The 16,714-nt window shown below is 48.9% G+C and overlaps 1 protein-coding gene across 10 annotated transcripts in view; it reads left to right on the top strand.

Annotated features, from left to right (window-relative positions):
• PTPRF (protein tyrosine phosphatase receptor type F) overlaps positions 1-16,714 on the top strand; it is a 374,836-nt gene that overhangs the window by 316,151 nt on the left and 41,971 nt on the right. For 5 of the 10 annotated variants that reach the window (XM_054285892.1, XM_054285901.1, XM_054285891.1 and 2 more), the window contains 5 exons: positions 4,716-4,742; positions 6,961-7,078; positions 9,281-9,859; positions 10,484-10,581; positions 15,772-16,025. In XM_054285892.1, coding sequence (XP_054141867.1) covers positions 4,716-4,742; positions 6,961-7,078; positions 9,281-9,859; positions 10,484-10,581; positions 15,772-16,025 — 1,076 coding nt within the window. The remainder of the gene's footprint in view (positions 1-4,715; positions 4,743-6,960; positions 7,079-9,280; positions 9,860-10,483; positions 10,582-15,771; positions 16,026-16,714) is intronic. The other 5 variants (XM_054285897.1, XM_054285898.1, XM_054285894.1 and 2 more) reach the window with 3 other exon arrangements.

Raw genomic sequence — 16,714 nt, forward strand, 5'->3', positions numbered from 1 at the left:
TGTGCAGAATGAGGATGCCAGAGCCAGAAACTTTTGAAGGAGTGCTGGATTTTGCTTTAGTTTCAATGTGTGCATCAAGGAGGCAAGTCCCTAGAAGTTTCCTGGCCTCTCAGGCCGTTTGTCAGTCTTCCATATTTGGTGAATTTATGTGGGAAAGTTCTTGATTTCTGTGATATTTTTTCCTGCTGTGTATGGTGGCGAACTCATCCACTGTAATTTTTGGAAGTAAAAATGATAGTTGCAGAGAAGCATCTACTCTGAAAGAGTCATGTCACTCTTGGGATAAACTAACGACGACCCTGCAGGGAAGAGGTTTCACTGACTTGGCAGAAGAGATCTCTATTTCCCAAAAGAGTGAGAAGCCAGGCATGACCTGTGCTTGTGATGAAATACATCTGCTCCAGATGCTGAAGAACCCTGTAAGAGCTGCCATCTTTCAGTACAGCAGTGCGTATCTTTGCGAGCAGCCAGATGAAACTTTAACGAGTGGTCCTGAAAGAGTCATTTTCTATGAAAGAAAACAAAAAGATACACTGGAAAACCTGCCCCTGAAGGTCATAGGATGAAGATGGCCACAGTTCAGTACTCATAAACACTCACAAACATTTATACCAGTGCACAGGGAGAGAATTAAATGGATTGAAAATCTTGGGGTCAGAGAAGAAGGTAGGCAGAGCCCCTCCTCCTGCCTAGCCAGGCTGTGTGCTGATTTGAGTAGGTATGTACCACATAATCTGCTGCCTGCAGACAGTGTGAAGACACTGATACTAAAGCTGACTCATGATTTTTCCTTATTGAAGATGAGAAATGGAAAGAGAGTAAACGAAGATGAAAGGAAAAAGGCGAGGGAACGGAGATGTTAGCTATGCAGATAATGTGGATTTGGAGCTTTCAAAACCGTTTGAACGGAAAGGACTGAAACATCAGCAGAGACGTGGGGGCCCTGGTGCTGGAGAGATCACATTTTATTTTACAGCCTCCTGCCTCGGCAGAGTAATCAGTTGTTAAGAAGGTCCTGTGATGGAGCTGAGGCCTCTCCCTCCCCTCTGTGGCTGTGCCTGTGACTGATTACCTCTGTCAGGATTCTGTGTGCCTTCCAGTCTGAGCTCTCACCTCCTACTGACAGCCTGATGGACAAGCTAATGTGACCCTACCCTGTGGAGGTGCAGCCAGGGTTGTGCAGCTGCAGAGCTGGATCAGGTACCTGCAGCACCTCTTGCCTGGGCCGTGCCTGTCACGGCTCAGCCGGGTCCCGAGGTGGGCAATGGCAGAAGATTCATCTCTGTGCCCTGGGGCTTGCAAAAGGCACCAAGAGAGGGCTTTTGAAAGGAAACCAGAGCTGCACTCCACCGCTACTTCAAGTCCTCACCAGCTCTAGGGAGCGAGGGATAGCAGGGCCAGGGGACACCACAAGCATTAAGCTTGACAGGGGCAGATGGGGCCCACCTCATTTCCTTGGTCTCCAATTTCTGGGCAGCTGCTGGATGTTAGGAGGGGCAGTTGGCTTTAACCCCACCCTCCCTGCAGATCCAGCCTGCCCAAATAACTTTGCAGGACTGGCTCGGGACAGTTGGCTACTGGGAGGTCAGGCTTTGCGGAGAAGAGTTTCAGGCTTTGTGGAGAAGAGTTTCCTGCCACCTTCTCCTCCTGCTGTGCAAACAGAGTCATGGCACAGGAGAGGTATGTGCTGCCCACAAGAAGGGCTGCAGGCTCACAGGAGGGTGGTGTGGTCTCTGCAGGCAGCACTTCACCAACCAGCATGCAAACTAAGTGCACATCCCACCAGCTTGCTCCAGAAGAGCAGGAAGAAGAAATGGCAATCACTTCAAGCTATTGGATTGAGATCAAAGGAGAAAGCAGACTTCAATTCTCCCTGAGCAGTACCCACCCCAGGCACAACACAGGAATTTGCAGCCTCCCTCTTCCGTGGTGTGATAGTCAAGATCTTTCTCTAAATGTACTTGGAACATCTCATACATGTGTGCTTGTCTAGGTGGGAATCTGGCATGGAGCTGGGATGTTCTCTGCTTCCTAAGTGGAACAAAACTGTAAGGCATCATCCGAGAGGTACTTCAGTGAAGGACCAAGATGAAGTTCTGGTACCCTCAGACTCCTCTGCATCTCATTGACCAAGTAACTGAGTTTATGTCTGGAGTTGCACTGTTGCACCACAGTCACCGAAGAAGAGAGGAAAAGGATCTGCAGGAAAACCAATATTGGCTTCCCATAGCTGGGACTGTTGAGGGCTTGAATCTGTCTTTTGCAAGAGCCTTGGTCAGGGAAAACAGCCGTTCCCTGGTGAGACATGACTGTGCTGTGTTGAAGTGTAAAATGAAACATTAAAGCATTGCAGCTGCCATAAATACACACTGTTAGCTTTAGCACTTCCCAGAGCCATCCTGCCTCATGCACACAGCCCTCTCTCAGTTCTTTTTATGACTGCTCCTGGGCTTTTCAGATCAATTTGTCTTACTGACCAACCTTGAACAGTTAAGAAGCAATTGAGCTAGTTTAAGGAAGGAAATGTTTTGATCTGTAGATTAAATTTTTGTAATGAAACTGAATTTCTACCAAGGTATTTATGCAGGCCTGGCTTTTCACAATCGTTACTCCAGCACAGATCTCAAGGCATTTCTTTACACTCTGATCTAATGCAAGATTAAAGTCCACTGAAACATTAGAGCAAGCAGAGTTTGAACGTTAAACACTCAGTTTAAAATCCTAGGGCATGATAAACTCCCTGCTATGGTGTGAGAGGCCTCCTGAGCCCAGCTCTGCTCTGTTGTTCTTGCAGTGAGGGGTCACATTCATCCCCTGTAGCTACAGGGAGGCAGGCTGGGTGTTCCCAGCCACGTGGCTTCCACCCACCAGGGACATGCTTTTGTGGGAGAAGTGAGTCCCAGGCCTGGGATCCTTCCTGTGGCAGGACTTGTGCCAGTTTTTAGATAGCAGGAAGGAGTGTGTGGCTGCTGGCTGTGGTGTGGGCAAGCTGGCACGGGTCGGACATAAACAGCAATGGCTTGGGTTCAGCTAAGTGTGCAGCTGTGGAAATGGTACTGAGGGTGTGTGGAAAGAGAGCCTTTAGTGACCGTAATACTTAGTGAGGGTCTTGGCTTTATAAAAAATATGTAGGGGAAACTTGACCTCTCTGCTGAAATTTACTGTTAGGATGGTTTAGGGAATAATTGTACTGAAGTCTCATGGCACCTAATAAGTGAACTATAATAAAATCTTAGAGAAACATTTCTCCAACAGCTTCTCTTTTTTTTTTTTTGAATTTAGAGAATAAAACAGCAAATATTTTGAAAGTATGCCATGTATTTTACTGCTGAGGTGAGTACTATGCCAGTGTGATAGGCTGCTGCCTTCGAAAGCCACCTCAAATAGCCTGAGTTCAAAATCAAAAGGCAACTTGTATCTTTGATGCCTTTTAGTGCTTGTGTTACACTTGCAGCTTCCCAAACACTTCAGCAGTGTTCGCTGAGCTTCCCAGGGTCCTGAGGAAGTTGGTATCTGAGCAGTTTCACAGCTGGCAGGTCAGGCTCAGAAGCAAGGTTTGCCAGGTCTCACACTGTGAATCAGGGGCAATAATACCTATCTTCACTTTCATCTCTGTGCTTGAACCCATGGGCCGGTGCTTCCCCCAGGCAGATTTAGTAACGTGAGCTGTAACACATCACCTTGGCTGAGGGAGTTCTGTGTGATCTCTGCAAGCCTCCTTTGGAGCACCACCACAAAGAACACTGCTGTGGGCATGCGTGCCAGCAGCCAGGCTCTGCTGTCTCACCACCCCAACGCAGCTTTGATGCCCTGCAACCCAAATCCAGCCAGAAGAGTTCAGAGCCTGTATTGAGCCTGGATGGCCAGGAATCCATGTGAGCTTTTGGTGGGGATTAGTTTGTGTAGAAGCTTTCCCTGCAGGGCTGCTATTGCCAAATGAGTGTTTGCCGTTTGGTGTTGTGTAATTGGGAGTGAGAAGCTGTTTCCTCAGTACATGCACAAGTTTGAACCTCTCTCCAAACCACACACCACTGTTGGAGAGGAGCAGCTTAGTGTAAGCTCTGTGTGAGATCTCAGCTTCTCTTGCACTGTTGATGACAGATGGCACTTTTTGGTTTTCTGAAGTCCCCAGAGCATTTTGCAAATGATACAGGAAAAAGAAGCTCTAGAAATGCCGTATTGGTGCTTCCCTGCAGAGAGTGTCTCTGTTTTGTGTGTTGAAGTCTTTGGTTCTCAACAAGAGATGGTGACTGGAGGATCACTAGAACAGAAACTGGAGATTAGGCAACAGAACTGTTGTGAGTGACTTGTGAGGCAGCAGTCACCTTCAGAGCCTGGTTGGTACAACCTGTCCCTTCTTGCTTCTGCTCGTGGAAGAGGCAGAAAAATGCAAACAAAGTCAGAAGAGGAAAGTACTGCAAAGTACAAAAAGTAAGGGGGGCTCTCCGCCCGAGTGAGAAGGAAGCTCTTTGTCTGTTTGTGTGAATGATCTCAGACTCATTGCTCAGGCTAGCAGCATGTCAAAAGTTGCTCTATGCCATTTCTTCCCTTGGCACAGCCTGTGTCAAGTGACCCTCTGTGTATAAGTGTTGTAATTCCCCCACCCAGTTCTGCTAACCCCTGCTGTTGTTGTCATTGTCATCCCTTTCCTACACGTTGCCCCTTAAAATTCTGTGTCTCCATTTTTCTCTCCTCCTTCCTTTCTCCCTCGTCAGTGGAGAGCTGAGGACTCCGTCGACCATGTAAGTACCACTTGTGTGAATTCCAGGTTGGAAGAGAGGGGTTTGGTAAATCGATTTGTGAATTTTGTAGACACAGTACTGTCAAAACATTCCTTTCACTCCCTTAATGAGGCTGGAGAGTCACATTGTGAAACCTTCCACAAGCAGCAAATCCAGGAAAAATTGGCATTTAGATTGCTCCTAAATGCAGAAAAGCAATTGACATTTCCTATAATCTGTATTTCCAGTTTGTTGCAGTGTAGTTTTAGGCAGGTTCAAATGATCAAGTCAGGAGACTCATCCTGCAGTAGTTGGCCCACCAAGTTATGTGGTAAAATTAGATACATAATCTTTAAACCGCATTGATCGTAGTCATGAGAAATAACCTACACCCTCAACCATGACCTTTGGTTGAAACACAGATAGTAATAAGAAAACAATCACATTTAAACAGTTAAGTCCAATTTTTCCCCACATAATTTTGAGATATAAATTTGGAGGAACAAACTAGAAAATGACCTTTTTAGAGTCAGCAATTCAATTACATGCCCTACTGTGAGCTTCCCCAGCACGATGCATTTCTCCTCCTGCTTTATGCGGAGCATTCTTGCTCGGAGTGGCTGTGTCATGACAGCACTGTGTTTGCATTATGCAATCAGACCTTCTTTCATCCATCCCTCGTCTCTCTCCTCCTCCCAGCTTGCTTGCTTCGCTCCCGGTGGCATGCTTCCGCGTGAGAACTTCTCTTTGCATGGGTTTGGGAGGAGTGAATTCTCCTGGGACGTTCAGAGTGTGCAGGTTTTGTGAGAGTGCTTCCCCCGGCTCCACTGGCCCGGTGGGATGCGCGGCCGCTCACCCGCACACACCATCTGCTGCAGGGGCGGACTGGGGTCGGACTCTGGTTCACACGGTGATTTTGGCGGGGTTCTTGTTGGTGCTTGTTGATACTTCTCTGGGCTGGCTGGTTCTGCGATGGTAACGTGGTGATTTGGATGAGTAAGCCTGGGCAGGGAACCTGAACCAGCAGCACTGACTGGAAATCAGCAGGTTTAATAGCGTGGGTGTTTGTGCGAGTGAGTGATGGGAGAGTGGCTGCAACCACAGGCACCCCTGGTACCCCTCCGTCTGGCAAGGATCCCCTAGGCAGGGGTCAGACCCTTGGAGCAGCTTCTGACAGTGCCCATGCTGCCTGTTCTTAGCAGCTCAAACTTAACCTGCTCCATCTCTGCTCATCGCCTTGTCTGAAGGGGTAAATAACCAACGTGGAGCTGCTGCCTCCTTTCCAAAAGCTTCCCCAGCCCCTTCTCCAGCCTGCTCATCTCTTGCTCCCTGACCCAATGGGTTATTAGTGCTAATGGCCCAGACACTCCCACAGCACCACAGATGAACGCTGCCCAGGGGTACCTGCCCAAGCTGCTGGGAGCTGCTGAGCTCGCTGAGCTCACTCCTTCACAGGCCTGGCCAGCCAGGCTTGGCACCAGTCACATTGCTGCTGGAGGCCAGGAGGGAGGAGCGGTGCTCCTCTCTTTGATCTCAAATTGAAGCGTGGAGCCATGCCCTCCTCCTGCCCAGAGGAAGCCAGAGCTTGCAAGGATGCACCCTGTGAGTCCTCCCCGCTCCCAGACCTCCCACGATGGAGGTTTTCCCTCCAGGTCTTGCCAGGGCCTTGCACTGACCTATCCCATCCCTGCAACCCAGTGCCTGGCAAGGAGGGTGAGCACAATGCTTAGAGCTGCAGGTGCTCCCTGCCCGGGGCCCCCACCCCTGCACTGCCTCCCTGTGCTCCCCACGGCTCTGCTGCAAGACACAACTTTAAAAACCCCGGAATTATCCCCTAAGAGGTTCTCACAGCCAGGTGAACTGACTTTTGCTCTGGTTCACAGCTCCACAGTCCTCTTACTTAGCTTTCACACAGGACCAGATCTGGATCAGATCTCCCTCTTGGCAGAAGCCGTGGGAGAGCAGAGCTGCTGACATGGGTTGCTGGTGGGTCCCTGGAAAGGCCAAGTGTTAAAGGCAGGGGTTGAAACGAGGCACGTGAGTGTTGGAGTGGCAGCAGTTGTTTGCTGGCTCTGTGCAACATGTGTGTTTGAGCACGATGCATGAGTGTGAGCCAGGGAGTGTTGTCAGTGTGTTGCTGTTGGAGACACTGACCCTGGTGCCTTCCTTTGGCTCACTCCAGTAACAAGGATTTACTCTTCTCGTTTGCCTCCTCTCTGCCTCGTGAATGTGCTCCCAGGAGACAGTCATTGGAGGCCTGCTGCCAGAAACCACCTACTCCGTCACAGTTGCTGCCTACACCACCAAAGGAGATGGTGCCCGCAGCAAGCCCAAAGTCATCACCACCACAGGGGCAGGTGAGTGTGGGGAGCAGTGCCACAGCCTCGTGGGGTGGTGGTAAAACCTCCCAAGAGGTGCGTGGGGAGCATGGCCAAGGCCAGGAGGAAGCAAGAGGGGTGGAGATGCTGCAGAGGTACAAACTCTTGTGATCTCTAGCCCGTGCTTAACAGACTGCCACTGGATCACCTGAGCAAACTGCAGCAAACGGATGGAGATACTCTACCAGGGCTGGTGAGAGAACATTGAAACTCATGGGTCTGAGCTCATCTGCATAGTCCAGAGACCTGGGAAGAGGAAACCTGAAAGTCCAGGCTCTCCCTCAGCTTTGGAATCCTGGCCAGTCCTCACTTTGTTCCTTTAGGCAAGTGCCATTTCTTGCTTCCTGCGGTGACTGCAGTGCTGCCTGGAAGGGCCCCTGGCACAGCAGGCTCCTGAGAGGGGCTTCTCAGCTCCCCTCTGCCATTGATACTGCTTACATGGCTGAGCCTGGCTGCTCCTAGAGCCATGGTAAAACCTGGAATGCCACAGAAGTGCTGCAGACACAACTTCTAGGTCCTGGTGATCCCAGCCGGTTTGGTTCTGCTGTCTCAGTAGGTTGTACCTGCGCCTGGAGCTGGAGCACCCAGGAGTCATCTGGCCCTTCCCTCCAGGTGTGGTCAAGCTTGCCTTTGGCAGTGGTACCAACTAGTTGACACTGTCTTGTCCATTCACTAGCCTGTCCTACAGCCAATAATCCTGCTGCTTCCTCACAGCAGCCACGGGAACAGCATTTACTAGTTGTTATTATGGGAATGCAGCTTGTGCAAACCGAGAGCATTTGTTCCTGGTGCTTTTAAACAAGGAACAGCTTGCTGTCTCCTCAGCACTGCATATGGGGAGCTCCAGAGGTAGTTTCCACTGTCACAATCTCAAATGCTGTCTCCCTGGTGCCTTGCCATGATGTATTTTCTGTTCATCAAATTGCTACAGCTGTCCTATAAACAGGAAGAGCTTCCTAAACATCCCAGTGTTGTACTGTAAATCACAGTGGATCTTCCCATGTTATGATGCACATTTTAAGGTTAATATTTGGAATCAGCTTTGAAAATACTGTGTCCCTTAATACTAGCTGCTGTTAGACGTTGTATTATGAGTGCAAGGAGGATGGCACTGTCAATGGCAATGTAATTATATGCCTTAGATACCTATAAAACCGCTCTCAGGACCTTTGTACAGGCTCCACTGCAGGCATGACCTCAAAGGGGAGCGTTGGTGTCGCCCTCTGATGGCAGAAAGCGGGCATCATTCTGGCAAATTCAGTTTTCTCTCGTGCTCGACTGTGGGCTCACACATTTCAAAACTCTGCAAGGATATTTAACTAGGTTTGGCTGCAATCCCTTTTCTTTTTTTTTTTTCTTTTTTTCATATCTATGGCCCCATGCCATTGATTCTGAGTATCTTCCCTATCAGTTGATTTGTTTACAAATCTGAGCTGATGTGAAGACGCATCCTTTTTTAACTGAAGGAGATCAAGGTATTAAACCATCAATTTAAAGCCATCAGTTCCTAACCAGTGGCGGCGACACCCCTTGACTTGTGCAGCATAAGCAGAAATCCTGTGGAACGCTTGTGTTCACCTCTCCCATCAACACTGACATCACGAATCTGCTTCTCAACTAAACCAAAATATATTCTGATGGCAAACAGCCCACCCAGCTCTGCTCGCTGCCTCTGCAGATGCTAGAACTGCAAGGTTTCAGGATGAAATTTGTCTGCCTACAGACAGACCAGGGTGCTGGAATCGGGCTTCGGGGTGTCCCTTGTGGTGCAGTGCCTCAGGGCCAGCATGGCCTGGTACTGTGCACTGGCTGGAGTGTCTGAAGACCACTGATTGGGAGGACGGGATTCAGATCTTCTCTGAGATAAATATGATGCTTTGAGGTACCTTAAACATTTTCTGTAAGAGGGGATGAATTTTGGGGCTGGATATGGCTGAATTTATTTCCAGTTTAAATGGCAGCACATGGGAAAATGGCAACCGAGAGCTGGCTGGCTCCAGCTTCCCTCGCCACTGGATTAGGGTCAGTCTGCCTCTATCCCTGTGAGTTGTCTGTCATCCTCTTCACCCTGTTGTCTGAACTTTCCCACTTTCCTCACTCCTCATGGACTGAGCAGCACGGAAGCGGTCCTTCCTTCCCTCCTCCCAGGCTATAGATGGTCATTGTGTGTTTATGTTGCAGTCCCGGGGAAGCCCACCATGATGATTAGCACGACAGCCATGAACACAGCCCTCATCCAGTGGCACCCACCCAAGGAGATGGTAGGGGAGCTGCTGGGTTACCGGCTGCAGTACAGACGTCTGGATGAGGAAAAAATGAACACGATAGACTTCGGGAAGAGAGACCATCACTACACAGTGACCAACCTGCACAAGGGGGCCACATACCTCTTCAAGCTGTCTGCCAAGAACAGAGCTGGCCCAGGAGAGGAGTTTGAGAAGGAGATCACAACTGCCGAAGATGTGCCGAGCGGCTTCCCGCAGAACCTGCGTGTGGTGGGTCTCACCACGTCCACCACAGAAGTTGCCTGGGACCCACCAGTCTTGGCAGAAAGGAACGGCAAGATCGTCAACTACACAGTGGTATACAGGGACATAAATAGCCAGCAGGACCTGGCTAACATCACCAAGGACACGAGTATCACTTTGACAAATTTGAAACCTGATACCACTTATGACATCAAAGTGAGGGCCCGCACCAATAAGGGGGCTGGGCCACTCAGCCCCAGCATCCAGTCCCGGACCATGCCTGTAGAGCAAGGTAAGTGCCCCTATGACAAACCCCAGCAGGAAGCTCTGCCTCCAGGACAGGGACCTTTGCTTTGGTTCACGAGGCTTCGCTCCCCTCTGCTCTGACTGGTGTGATCAGGTACTGTGTGGCTCCCCAGTCTAAAACTATTTCAGTGAGGGAAAGCTCAGCAAAGATTTTCTAAAGTTGCCATTTGGGGGGAGAGGGACATTGGTGGTACCTTCATTGCATCCACAGGCACACTTGGATGTTTTATCTGTACATGAAAGGCTCTTGCTTGAACTGGAGCAGGTGACTGAGTAGGATCATCTGCAGATCCAGTACCTGAATTACACTGCTCTTTGATCATGACAAAGGGCCAAGGGAGTGTGAGTGGAGTGGGGATAGAGAAAGGCTGCAGCTCAGCCTACAACTTCCTTTCTGTGATGCTGAAAAGTGTAGTCAAAAAGCAGAACAACTCTGGAGACTGTAGGTTTGGTAAAAGGCTGCTGCTCTCTTCTCCTCATTTCTTACTTCTGTGCTGTAGCTGAACTCTTTGACCTCTGCTGCTGAGTTAGACAAAGAGACTTGGAGTCGAGCTGCCGCTCCCTCCTGACTTGGCTTTGCAGTGCTCAAATACCTTGTTTTTCATTCCAGTGTTTGCTAAGAACTTCCGTGTCAATGCCGTCATGAAAACATCTGTGTTGCTGAGCTGGGAAGTGCCTGACTCCTATAAATCTGCAGTGCCTTTTAAGGTAAGGGTGGGATTTGGAGGGCAGGGAGCTCCATGTAGTAGTGAGCAGGACAGTGAATAGCAGCATCAGCTGGGTCCTGTTGGTCAGGCTCACCACTGTAGTTCCATGATGGTGGTCACACAAGCTTGTCCTGATGCCTGACATGGAGCTGAGGTGTGAAAAGTTATAAATTTGATTTAATCACAAGAAATTAGCAGCTAGTGAATAAAACTAACTCCTTTTACAAGTCCTGTCTCAAACATCCATATCACCTTCATGAGTTACTTCAGAGTATCAGGGCAGATGCATTATCTCAGGGAGTGAAGGGAAGAAGCATCATCAAACTTCCTGAAGGTCTTAAAGTGTGAGCAGCACAAAATGAGTCAGTGTAGAGAGAACTCTGCAGGAATGCTGCTCTGTTTTCACCAGTACAGTTCAGGATGTGGTGTCATCCAGCAGGCTGCAGACAACACTGATGACTCTGCCTTCCTGCTCTTGTCTGACCCCCAGTACTTGTCACTTCTGTGGGTAAAAGACTGGAATATGTAGATCTCAGTGCAGTTTCTCTCCTTTAAGAAACAAGACCAACATGTCACATCATTGAAGATAACCTTCCCAGTCTCAGCACCAATCTGCTGCCTCTGCAAAGGTGCTAGGGCAGAAGCAGTGTGATTTCTCTTTCTCCTTGCCCCCTGCCATGTGTGCCTAAAGTGCAAATACAAGGCCTGCATGAGCTGTGGGTGATCCATGGCCAGGGGAATGAGGGCAAATCTTGAACTGCATCCACATCAAAGTGTATGAGTACCTCCCCTTCCTTGTTACTAACTCTCCTTGTTTAAACCCTGAAGCTGAATTACCTTGATCAATAGCAGGCACTTGTTAACATACAGTTTAGCTGAAACAGACAAGGCTTTTGTGAAGACCTTGTGGTATTCAAAGCTCTCCCAGATGTAGGGCACATTAGGATCAGTGTTCAGATGTCTGGCTGCAAGGAACTTCACAGAGCCTGTTACTTGGCACTCTGCTGCAGAGCCAGTGTGCTGCATTTTGCCTTGTCTCATGGCCCAAAGCCCACATTGCTGTCTGGCAGTGCAGTGCTGGAGAGGGACAGTGTGACCCTGGGAGCATTCCTACCGAACAGGGATGGGAGTGGCTGGAGCCAGGGATGTAATGCTGATGCCCTGTCTGTCTCCTCTCCTGGCTGCATAGCTGTGATTGCTATCACAAGGTGACTCAGGGGCTGCCCCTGCTGTGGGTTGACCCTCAGCTGAAATGGGAGATGGCATTAGCCACTTGTTAACTAAGAGCAGTCATGCAAACCAGAGTGTTAGAAGGATATTTCTCTAATAGTGCCTTCTTTTTATGAATATTCCCAGACTTGCAGACACACGTGAGTCAAGGCCAGGAGCTGAGGATCAGCTCTAACTCGTTGATTGTGCCAGGTGAAAGAAATCCTTAACCTTCAGGATTCTGTGTTTTTATAAACAAGGTTCACCTCTCTCCTCCAATTCAGGCACATGGGAGGCTGAGGCCAGAGCCTAATACTGTAACTAGCATAGCAGATAAATCTCCATGGGAACAATTAGTATTATCTACACTTGATAAACAGTCTCATGCTAAATCTATGTCCCAAAGGGTGTCATATTCTACTTTAACAGATTTAATTAAAGTAGATATTGTTCCGACAATGAATAGTGAGGCACAGGCAGGACTGGTGCTTTTTTTATTAGAGAATGAACTGAGACCTTAAGATTTTTCATTGCTGCCAAATCAATAATGAAGTTTTGAGATCTCTTTGGGGAATTTTCACAGCTTCTTCTGGTCCAAGAGATAAATTCCTTGTAAAATGTTGCCCAGCAGTTGTGGTGGAGCAAAGGCACTATTCCCTTTTTTTATTCCACCTGCAGAAGGCTGTTCTGGAGCTTTCTTGGAAAGTACAAGATAGATACAACCTTCTCCTTGGGGAAAGGGCATTTTCCTGAGATACATTCTTCAACTTAAGTGTGGGACAGAGGATATATTGGTTAAAAGCAGCATTACAAGGTATTTTAGAAATGGGCAGAAGGAACAGTGCCTTTTGAAAATTATAATGATCTAGGTTTGGAAATAACCCTTGAGAATGCTGGGCAGTGCTTTCTCACAGTGTGTCCCATAGAATGTAGTAATTACTCCTGCCTGCAAATACTCCAGCCTTGTCTACTTTTCCATCGAGTTGTTATCTTTCCCAGTGTTGCACACTATGTGTCTTTTCATCTTTTAGTTCAATACATTCTGTACTGCCTTGAAATCAAATATGAGAACTTCAGCAGTGACATTTGGACCCACCTAGCTTTGCAAATCTTCTCCTGTAGGTAGGAGCAGCAGAGATGACATTTTACAGCAATCTGTGGGCTAGTCAGCACTGTTTGGCAGTTCAGAGCCCTTGGGCCAGATTTGCTGCTGACTCTGGTAGTTACCAGTGGGCCATGATGCAACCTCTAAATAGCATTCCTGCTTGAGCTTCCAGGCATCTTCCAGCTGCACATGGATGGCTGTCTCTGAGCCCTTACATTGGTGTAAGGTTTACGTAGAGGCCTTAACTAATGGTGCATAACATTTGAGAAGACAATGTGTTGTGGCAGGTAAAGGGCCGTGGAACTGCTGCAGCAGCTGTGAAAAGGAGGGATGGCAGAGAATGCTTCAGGAAAGCATTGCAAATGCCAATTTCACTGTCTTTGGATGCAAACTCCTGTGCATGGCAATAAAAATCATCATCTGGTGTTAGCACTTAGATTCGGAGGCTGTGTCTTTGCCAGTTACAGGGCAGAGCAGGCAAGGAAACTCGGAACTGAAATGCTTACCATCTCTTCTGCCTCCTCCTGCTCTAGGAAAATGGCTCTGTCCCCAGCACATGCTCATGTGCAGGCAGTTGGTGGGTGTCTTCCCTAGAGCACACTGAGAAGCAGTTGGTGATGCCTTTATTAGGGAAGAATTCATAATGAGAAATCTTATCCAAGAGGCAGCAGAACTCTGTGGGCTTATCATCCTTTCAGCATAACTTTTAATGTTGGAAGTTTGGTTTTGTTCAAATCTGTGTGGGAGCCCATGAAAGAGAGGTCTTGCTGCTCCCCAGAACATGCCCTGGCTTACAGGCACTGGGTGTATCCAGACCTGTACTGTTGCAGTGTCATTGGAAGGGCTGGTGCTGGTCCAGACAGCAGAGCTGCTAAGATGATTTGAAGTCTAGTAGTCCTGTCTTTGGTGTATCTAATTCTGTGCCAGAGCAACTACATATCTGATTCCAGTGCTGCAAGAAGCATTTCTTCATTTTGATTTTTCACTCATTTTAGCACTCAGCTGATGCACATGTCTTTGGAGAAAGGAATTAAAACCTGGGAGAAAATACTATCAAGAGGAGTCACAACAGAAAACAATTCTGTGGCTGTTCTACTATGCCACCTTTGACAGCCTTTCTCACATGTGGAGCAGCAGCAAGGCCTTTGTCCCTGCAAACCTGTTGCTTTAGTTACTCGGTGCTTACTTTCACAGTCCATTCCTAAAAACTGAAGCACGTCAAGAAATGAGATTGATTGCATCTGTTCTCCATAGTTGCCTTCTCTCTGTTGCTGTGTTACGTGTTAGGAGTCTTTTCTCAACAGCAAAGCTGGAGCTCTTTTCCTATCCTGATCTCCATGCAAAGTGACGTGGAGAGGATTGAAGCATGCTGTGGGTGTTGCTGTTTGGATAACACAAAAGCTGAGCTGCAAATTCTAGGCCTAGCCAGGTCCTTGTGCTCCGCTGTCCTTCAGATCTCTTTCCAGGACCTCTCTTTTCCTTCCAGCTCCAACACTGAACATTAGAGCAGTCCTAATCGGCTGCCCTTGTCCTAGAATGCTGGCAGCTTTCTGTAGAGTTCAGCCACCTGCTGAAAAGGGGACTTGAAGGAAAGTTTGGTCCCCCCCTTGCTGCTGGCATCAGCCTTAACAGCGGGCTCAGCTGGTGAAAAATTATTTCAAGTAATTAATCTTCCACAGAGCTGTCTTCTCTCTTTCAAGGCCATTGTTGAAACAAACACATTTTACCATGGGGTCTCTGCCTGTAACACCTAGTAACTGGCATGGTTTAACATGCTCCAGCTCTACCATTGCCAGGCTTTGGCATGCTGTCTCTACATCACTGTCAGAAATCCAGCACTCCCCTGCCATGCTGGGCAGTCACCTGGTGCAAAGAAATGTGCTGGTTTTTCACTGCTGGGACACAACCTATGGCTTCTCTAGCTGTGTACACCCCATTGGTCTCTGTCTCTGGGAGCCGTGTGAGTTCTTGCTTTGCAGAGGCAGCACCCAGGGTTTTGGGGTAAGGAGTTGTTCCAGCAGGATCAGGATCAAGGTTCCCAGGGCAGATGGGCTGCTGGGTGCAGCTAATCCAGCAGTGCCCAAGGCTGGGGGAGGTGGGGTCCTGCATATCTGCAACAGGGCATTGAGGAATGTTGCTAGCTGAGGGGTCCACAGGGGGAGGCTGTGTGTGGGGGCTACCCCCAGCCAGCAGCAGCTCTGCCCTGCCCTGCCCACAGCCCTCACTGCAGGCACGGCAGGGAAGAGCAGCTCCGACCTCCTACCCACGGCTGTAGCGCCAGCATCTGTTGCCATGGCGACAGGGTGTCACACCTGCAGAGCCGCCATCCTGGGTACCAATTTGTGAGCCCTGTGCCGGATTTGTCAGATCATTGGTGAGGCGTGTAACCCCCTGGTCACCTTGCTGGGAGGGGGATGATCTGCCTTAAGCATCCAACCAGGCATCAGCTGGCAGACATGGGAGTGACACCAATTTAAAGCAGACAGGATTTTACACCACAAGCCTCATGAGACAGCAAACAAAGACCCATTCATTTCCACATGGGGGCAAGGCACAGCCATCTGGATTCCTCCCCCAAGTAGGTACTGAAAAGCAGTGCCTGGGGAACCACCACCTTCACTGCTGGCCTGGCCACCCAGGCTGAGATGACCCCTCTGTGCTCCATCACTGCGAGGCACAGGGAGCACAGCTCACCCACCCTCTGCTGGGGGTTTCTCTTCTTTAGCTAAAGATTTATGGCTGTTTACAAAGCATACAGTAGCCAAACCACCTGAGGGAGGGCCCAGAGCCAGACTGTCATCTCTAGCGCTGCTATTTTCAGTGTGAGTTTGCAGCAGCAGCTGTCAGCTGCATGAACATGTCCTTTTCCTGTTTCAGATTCTCTACAATAGCCAGAGTGTGGAGGTGGATGGCCACTCGATGAAGAAGCTCATAAGTGACCTCCAGCCAGACACAGACTATTCCTTTGTGCTAATGAACCGTGGGAGCAGTGCAGGGGGGCTCCAGCACCTCGTCTCAATCCGCACTGCTCCCGATGTCCTGCAAAGCAAACCCATCGCCACAAACAAGTACATACAGGAAGGAAAATTCACACTAACTCTTCCCAAAGTGCAGACCACTGTGCCAGTTCGGTAGGTGCCATTCCTGGGAGGAGAAGGCAGGGTGGGGGGCTAGGGGTCGGAAGAGAAAGGCAGGGCAGACCTCTGCCAACATGAGGATTCTGTAACCTGGGAGTGAATTTCCAAGCAGTCTGTGGTACACAGGCAGGCATTTACCCACATTATGGATCATGGTCTTGGCTTTTTCTGAACAAATATTGATGTGTAATAAAATTAAGACAATTCTCTGACAGTTTGCCCTCACCCTGGTGGGTATATTCCAGATGCTGCCGGCAAAAATACAGTTGAGGATCAGGAGGGACTTTCTCTGACACTGTATAATATCCTTTAAATAAATAATGCCTAAAGCCTCAAGGAGATTAAAAAAGCAAGTTTGTGGAAGTCTTATTCGTTACTGTGGTATCCTTGAGCTGAAGCACAATTTCCCCAGGGTTCTTGCTACAATCCGATTATATAAATGTCCTTCTCACAGCTCCTACACCACCCTCTGGAACCCAGTCTGTAGATCTTCATTATCCTAATGAGTGGTAATGGCAGTATTCTCTTCTCTAGTGCAGCTGTAAGCCAGCCTTTTCCTTACTGAGCTCTTCTGCTGTTTAAAGGGTGGGGAAGGGAGTAGGTCATCCTTGAGTCATATGGCACACATTATTTGGTGACCTGCCAGATGGTCAGGGACACCACTGGGAGATCTGCCAGTGGTC

Source organism: Melozone crissalis, unplaced genomic scaffold (assembly GCF_028551555.1).
Source record: "Melozone crissalis strain CALT ecotype California unplaced genomic scaffold, PUWL_Pcris_2 ptg000045l_1, whole genome shotgun sequence".
Taxonomy (NCBI): domain Eukaryota; kingdom Metazoa; phylum Chordata; class Aves; order Passeriformes; family Passerellidae; genus Melozone; species Melozone crissalis.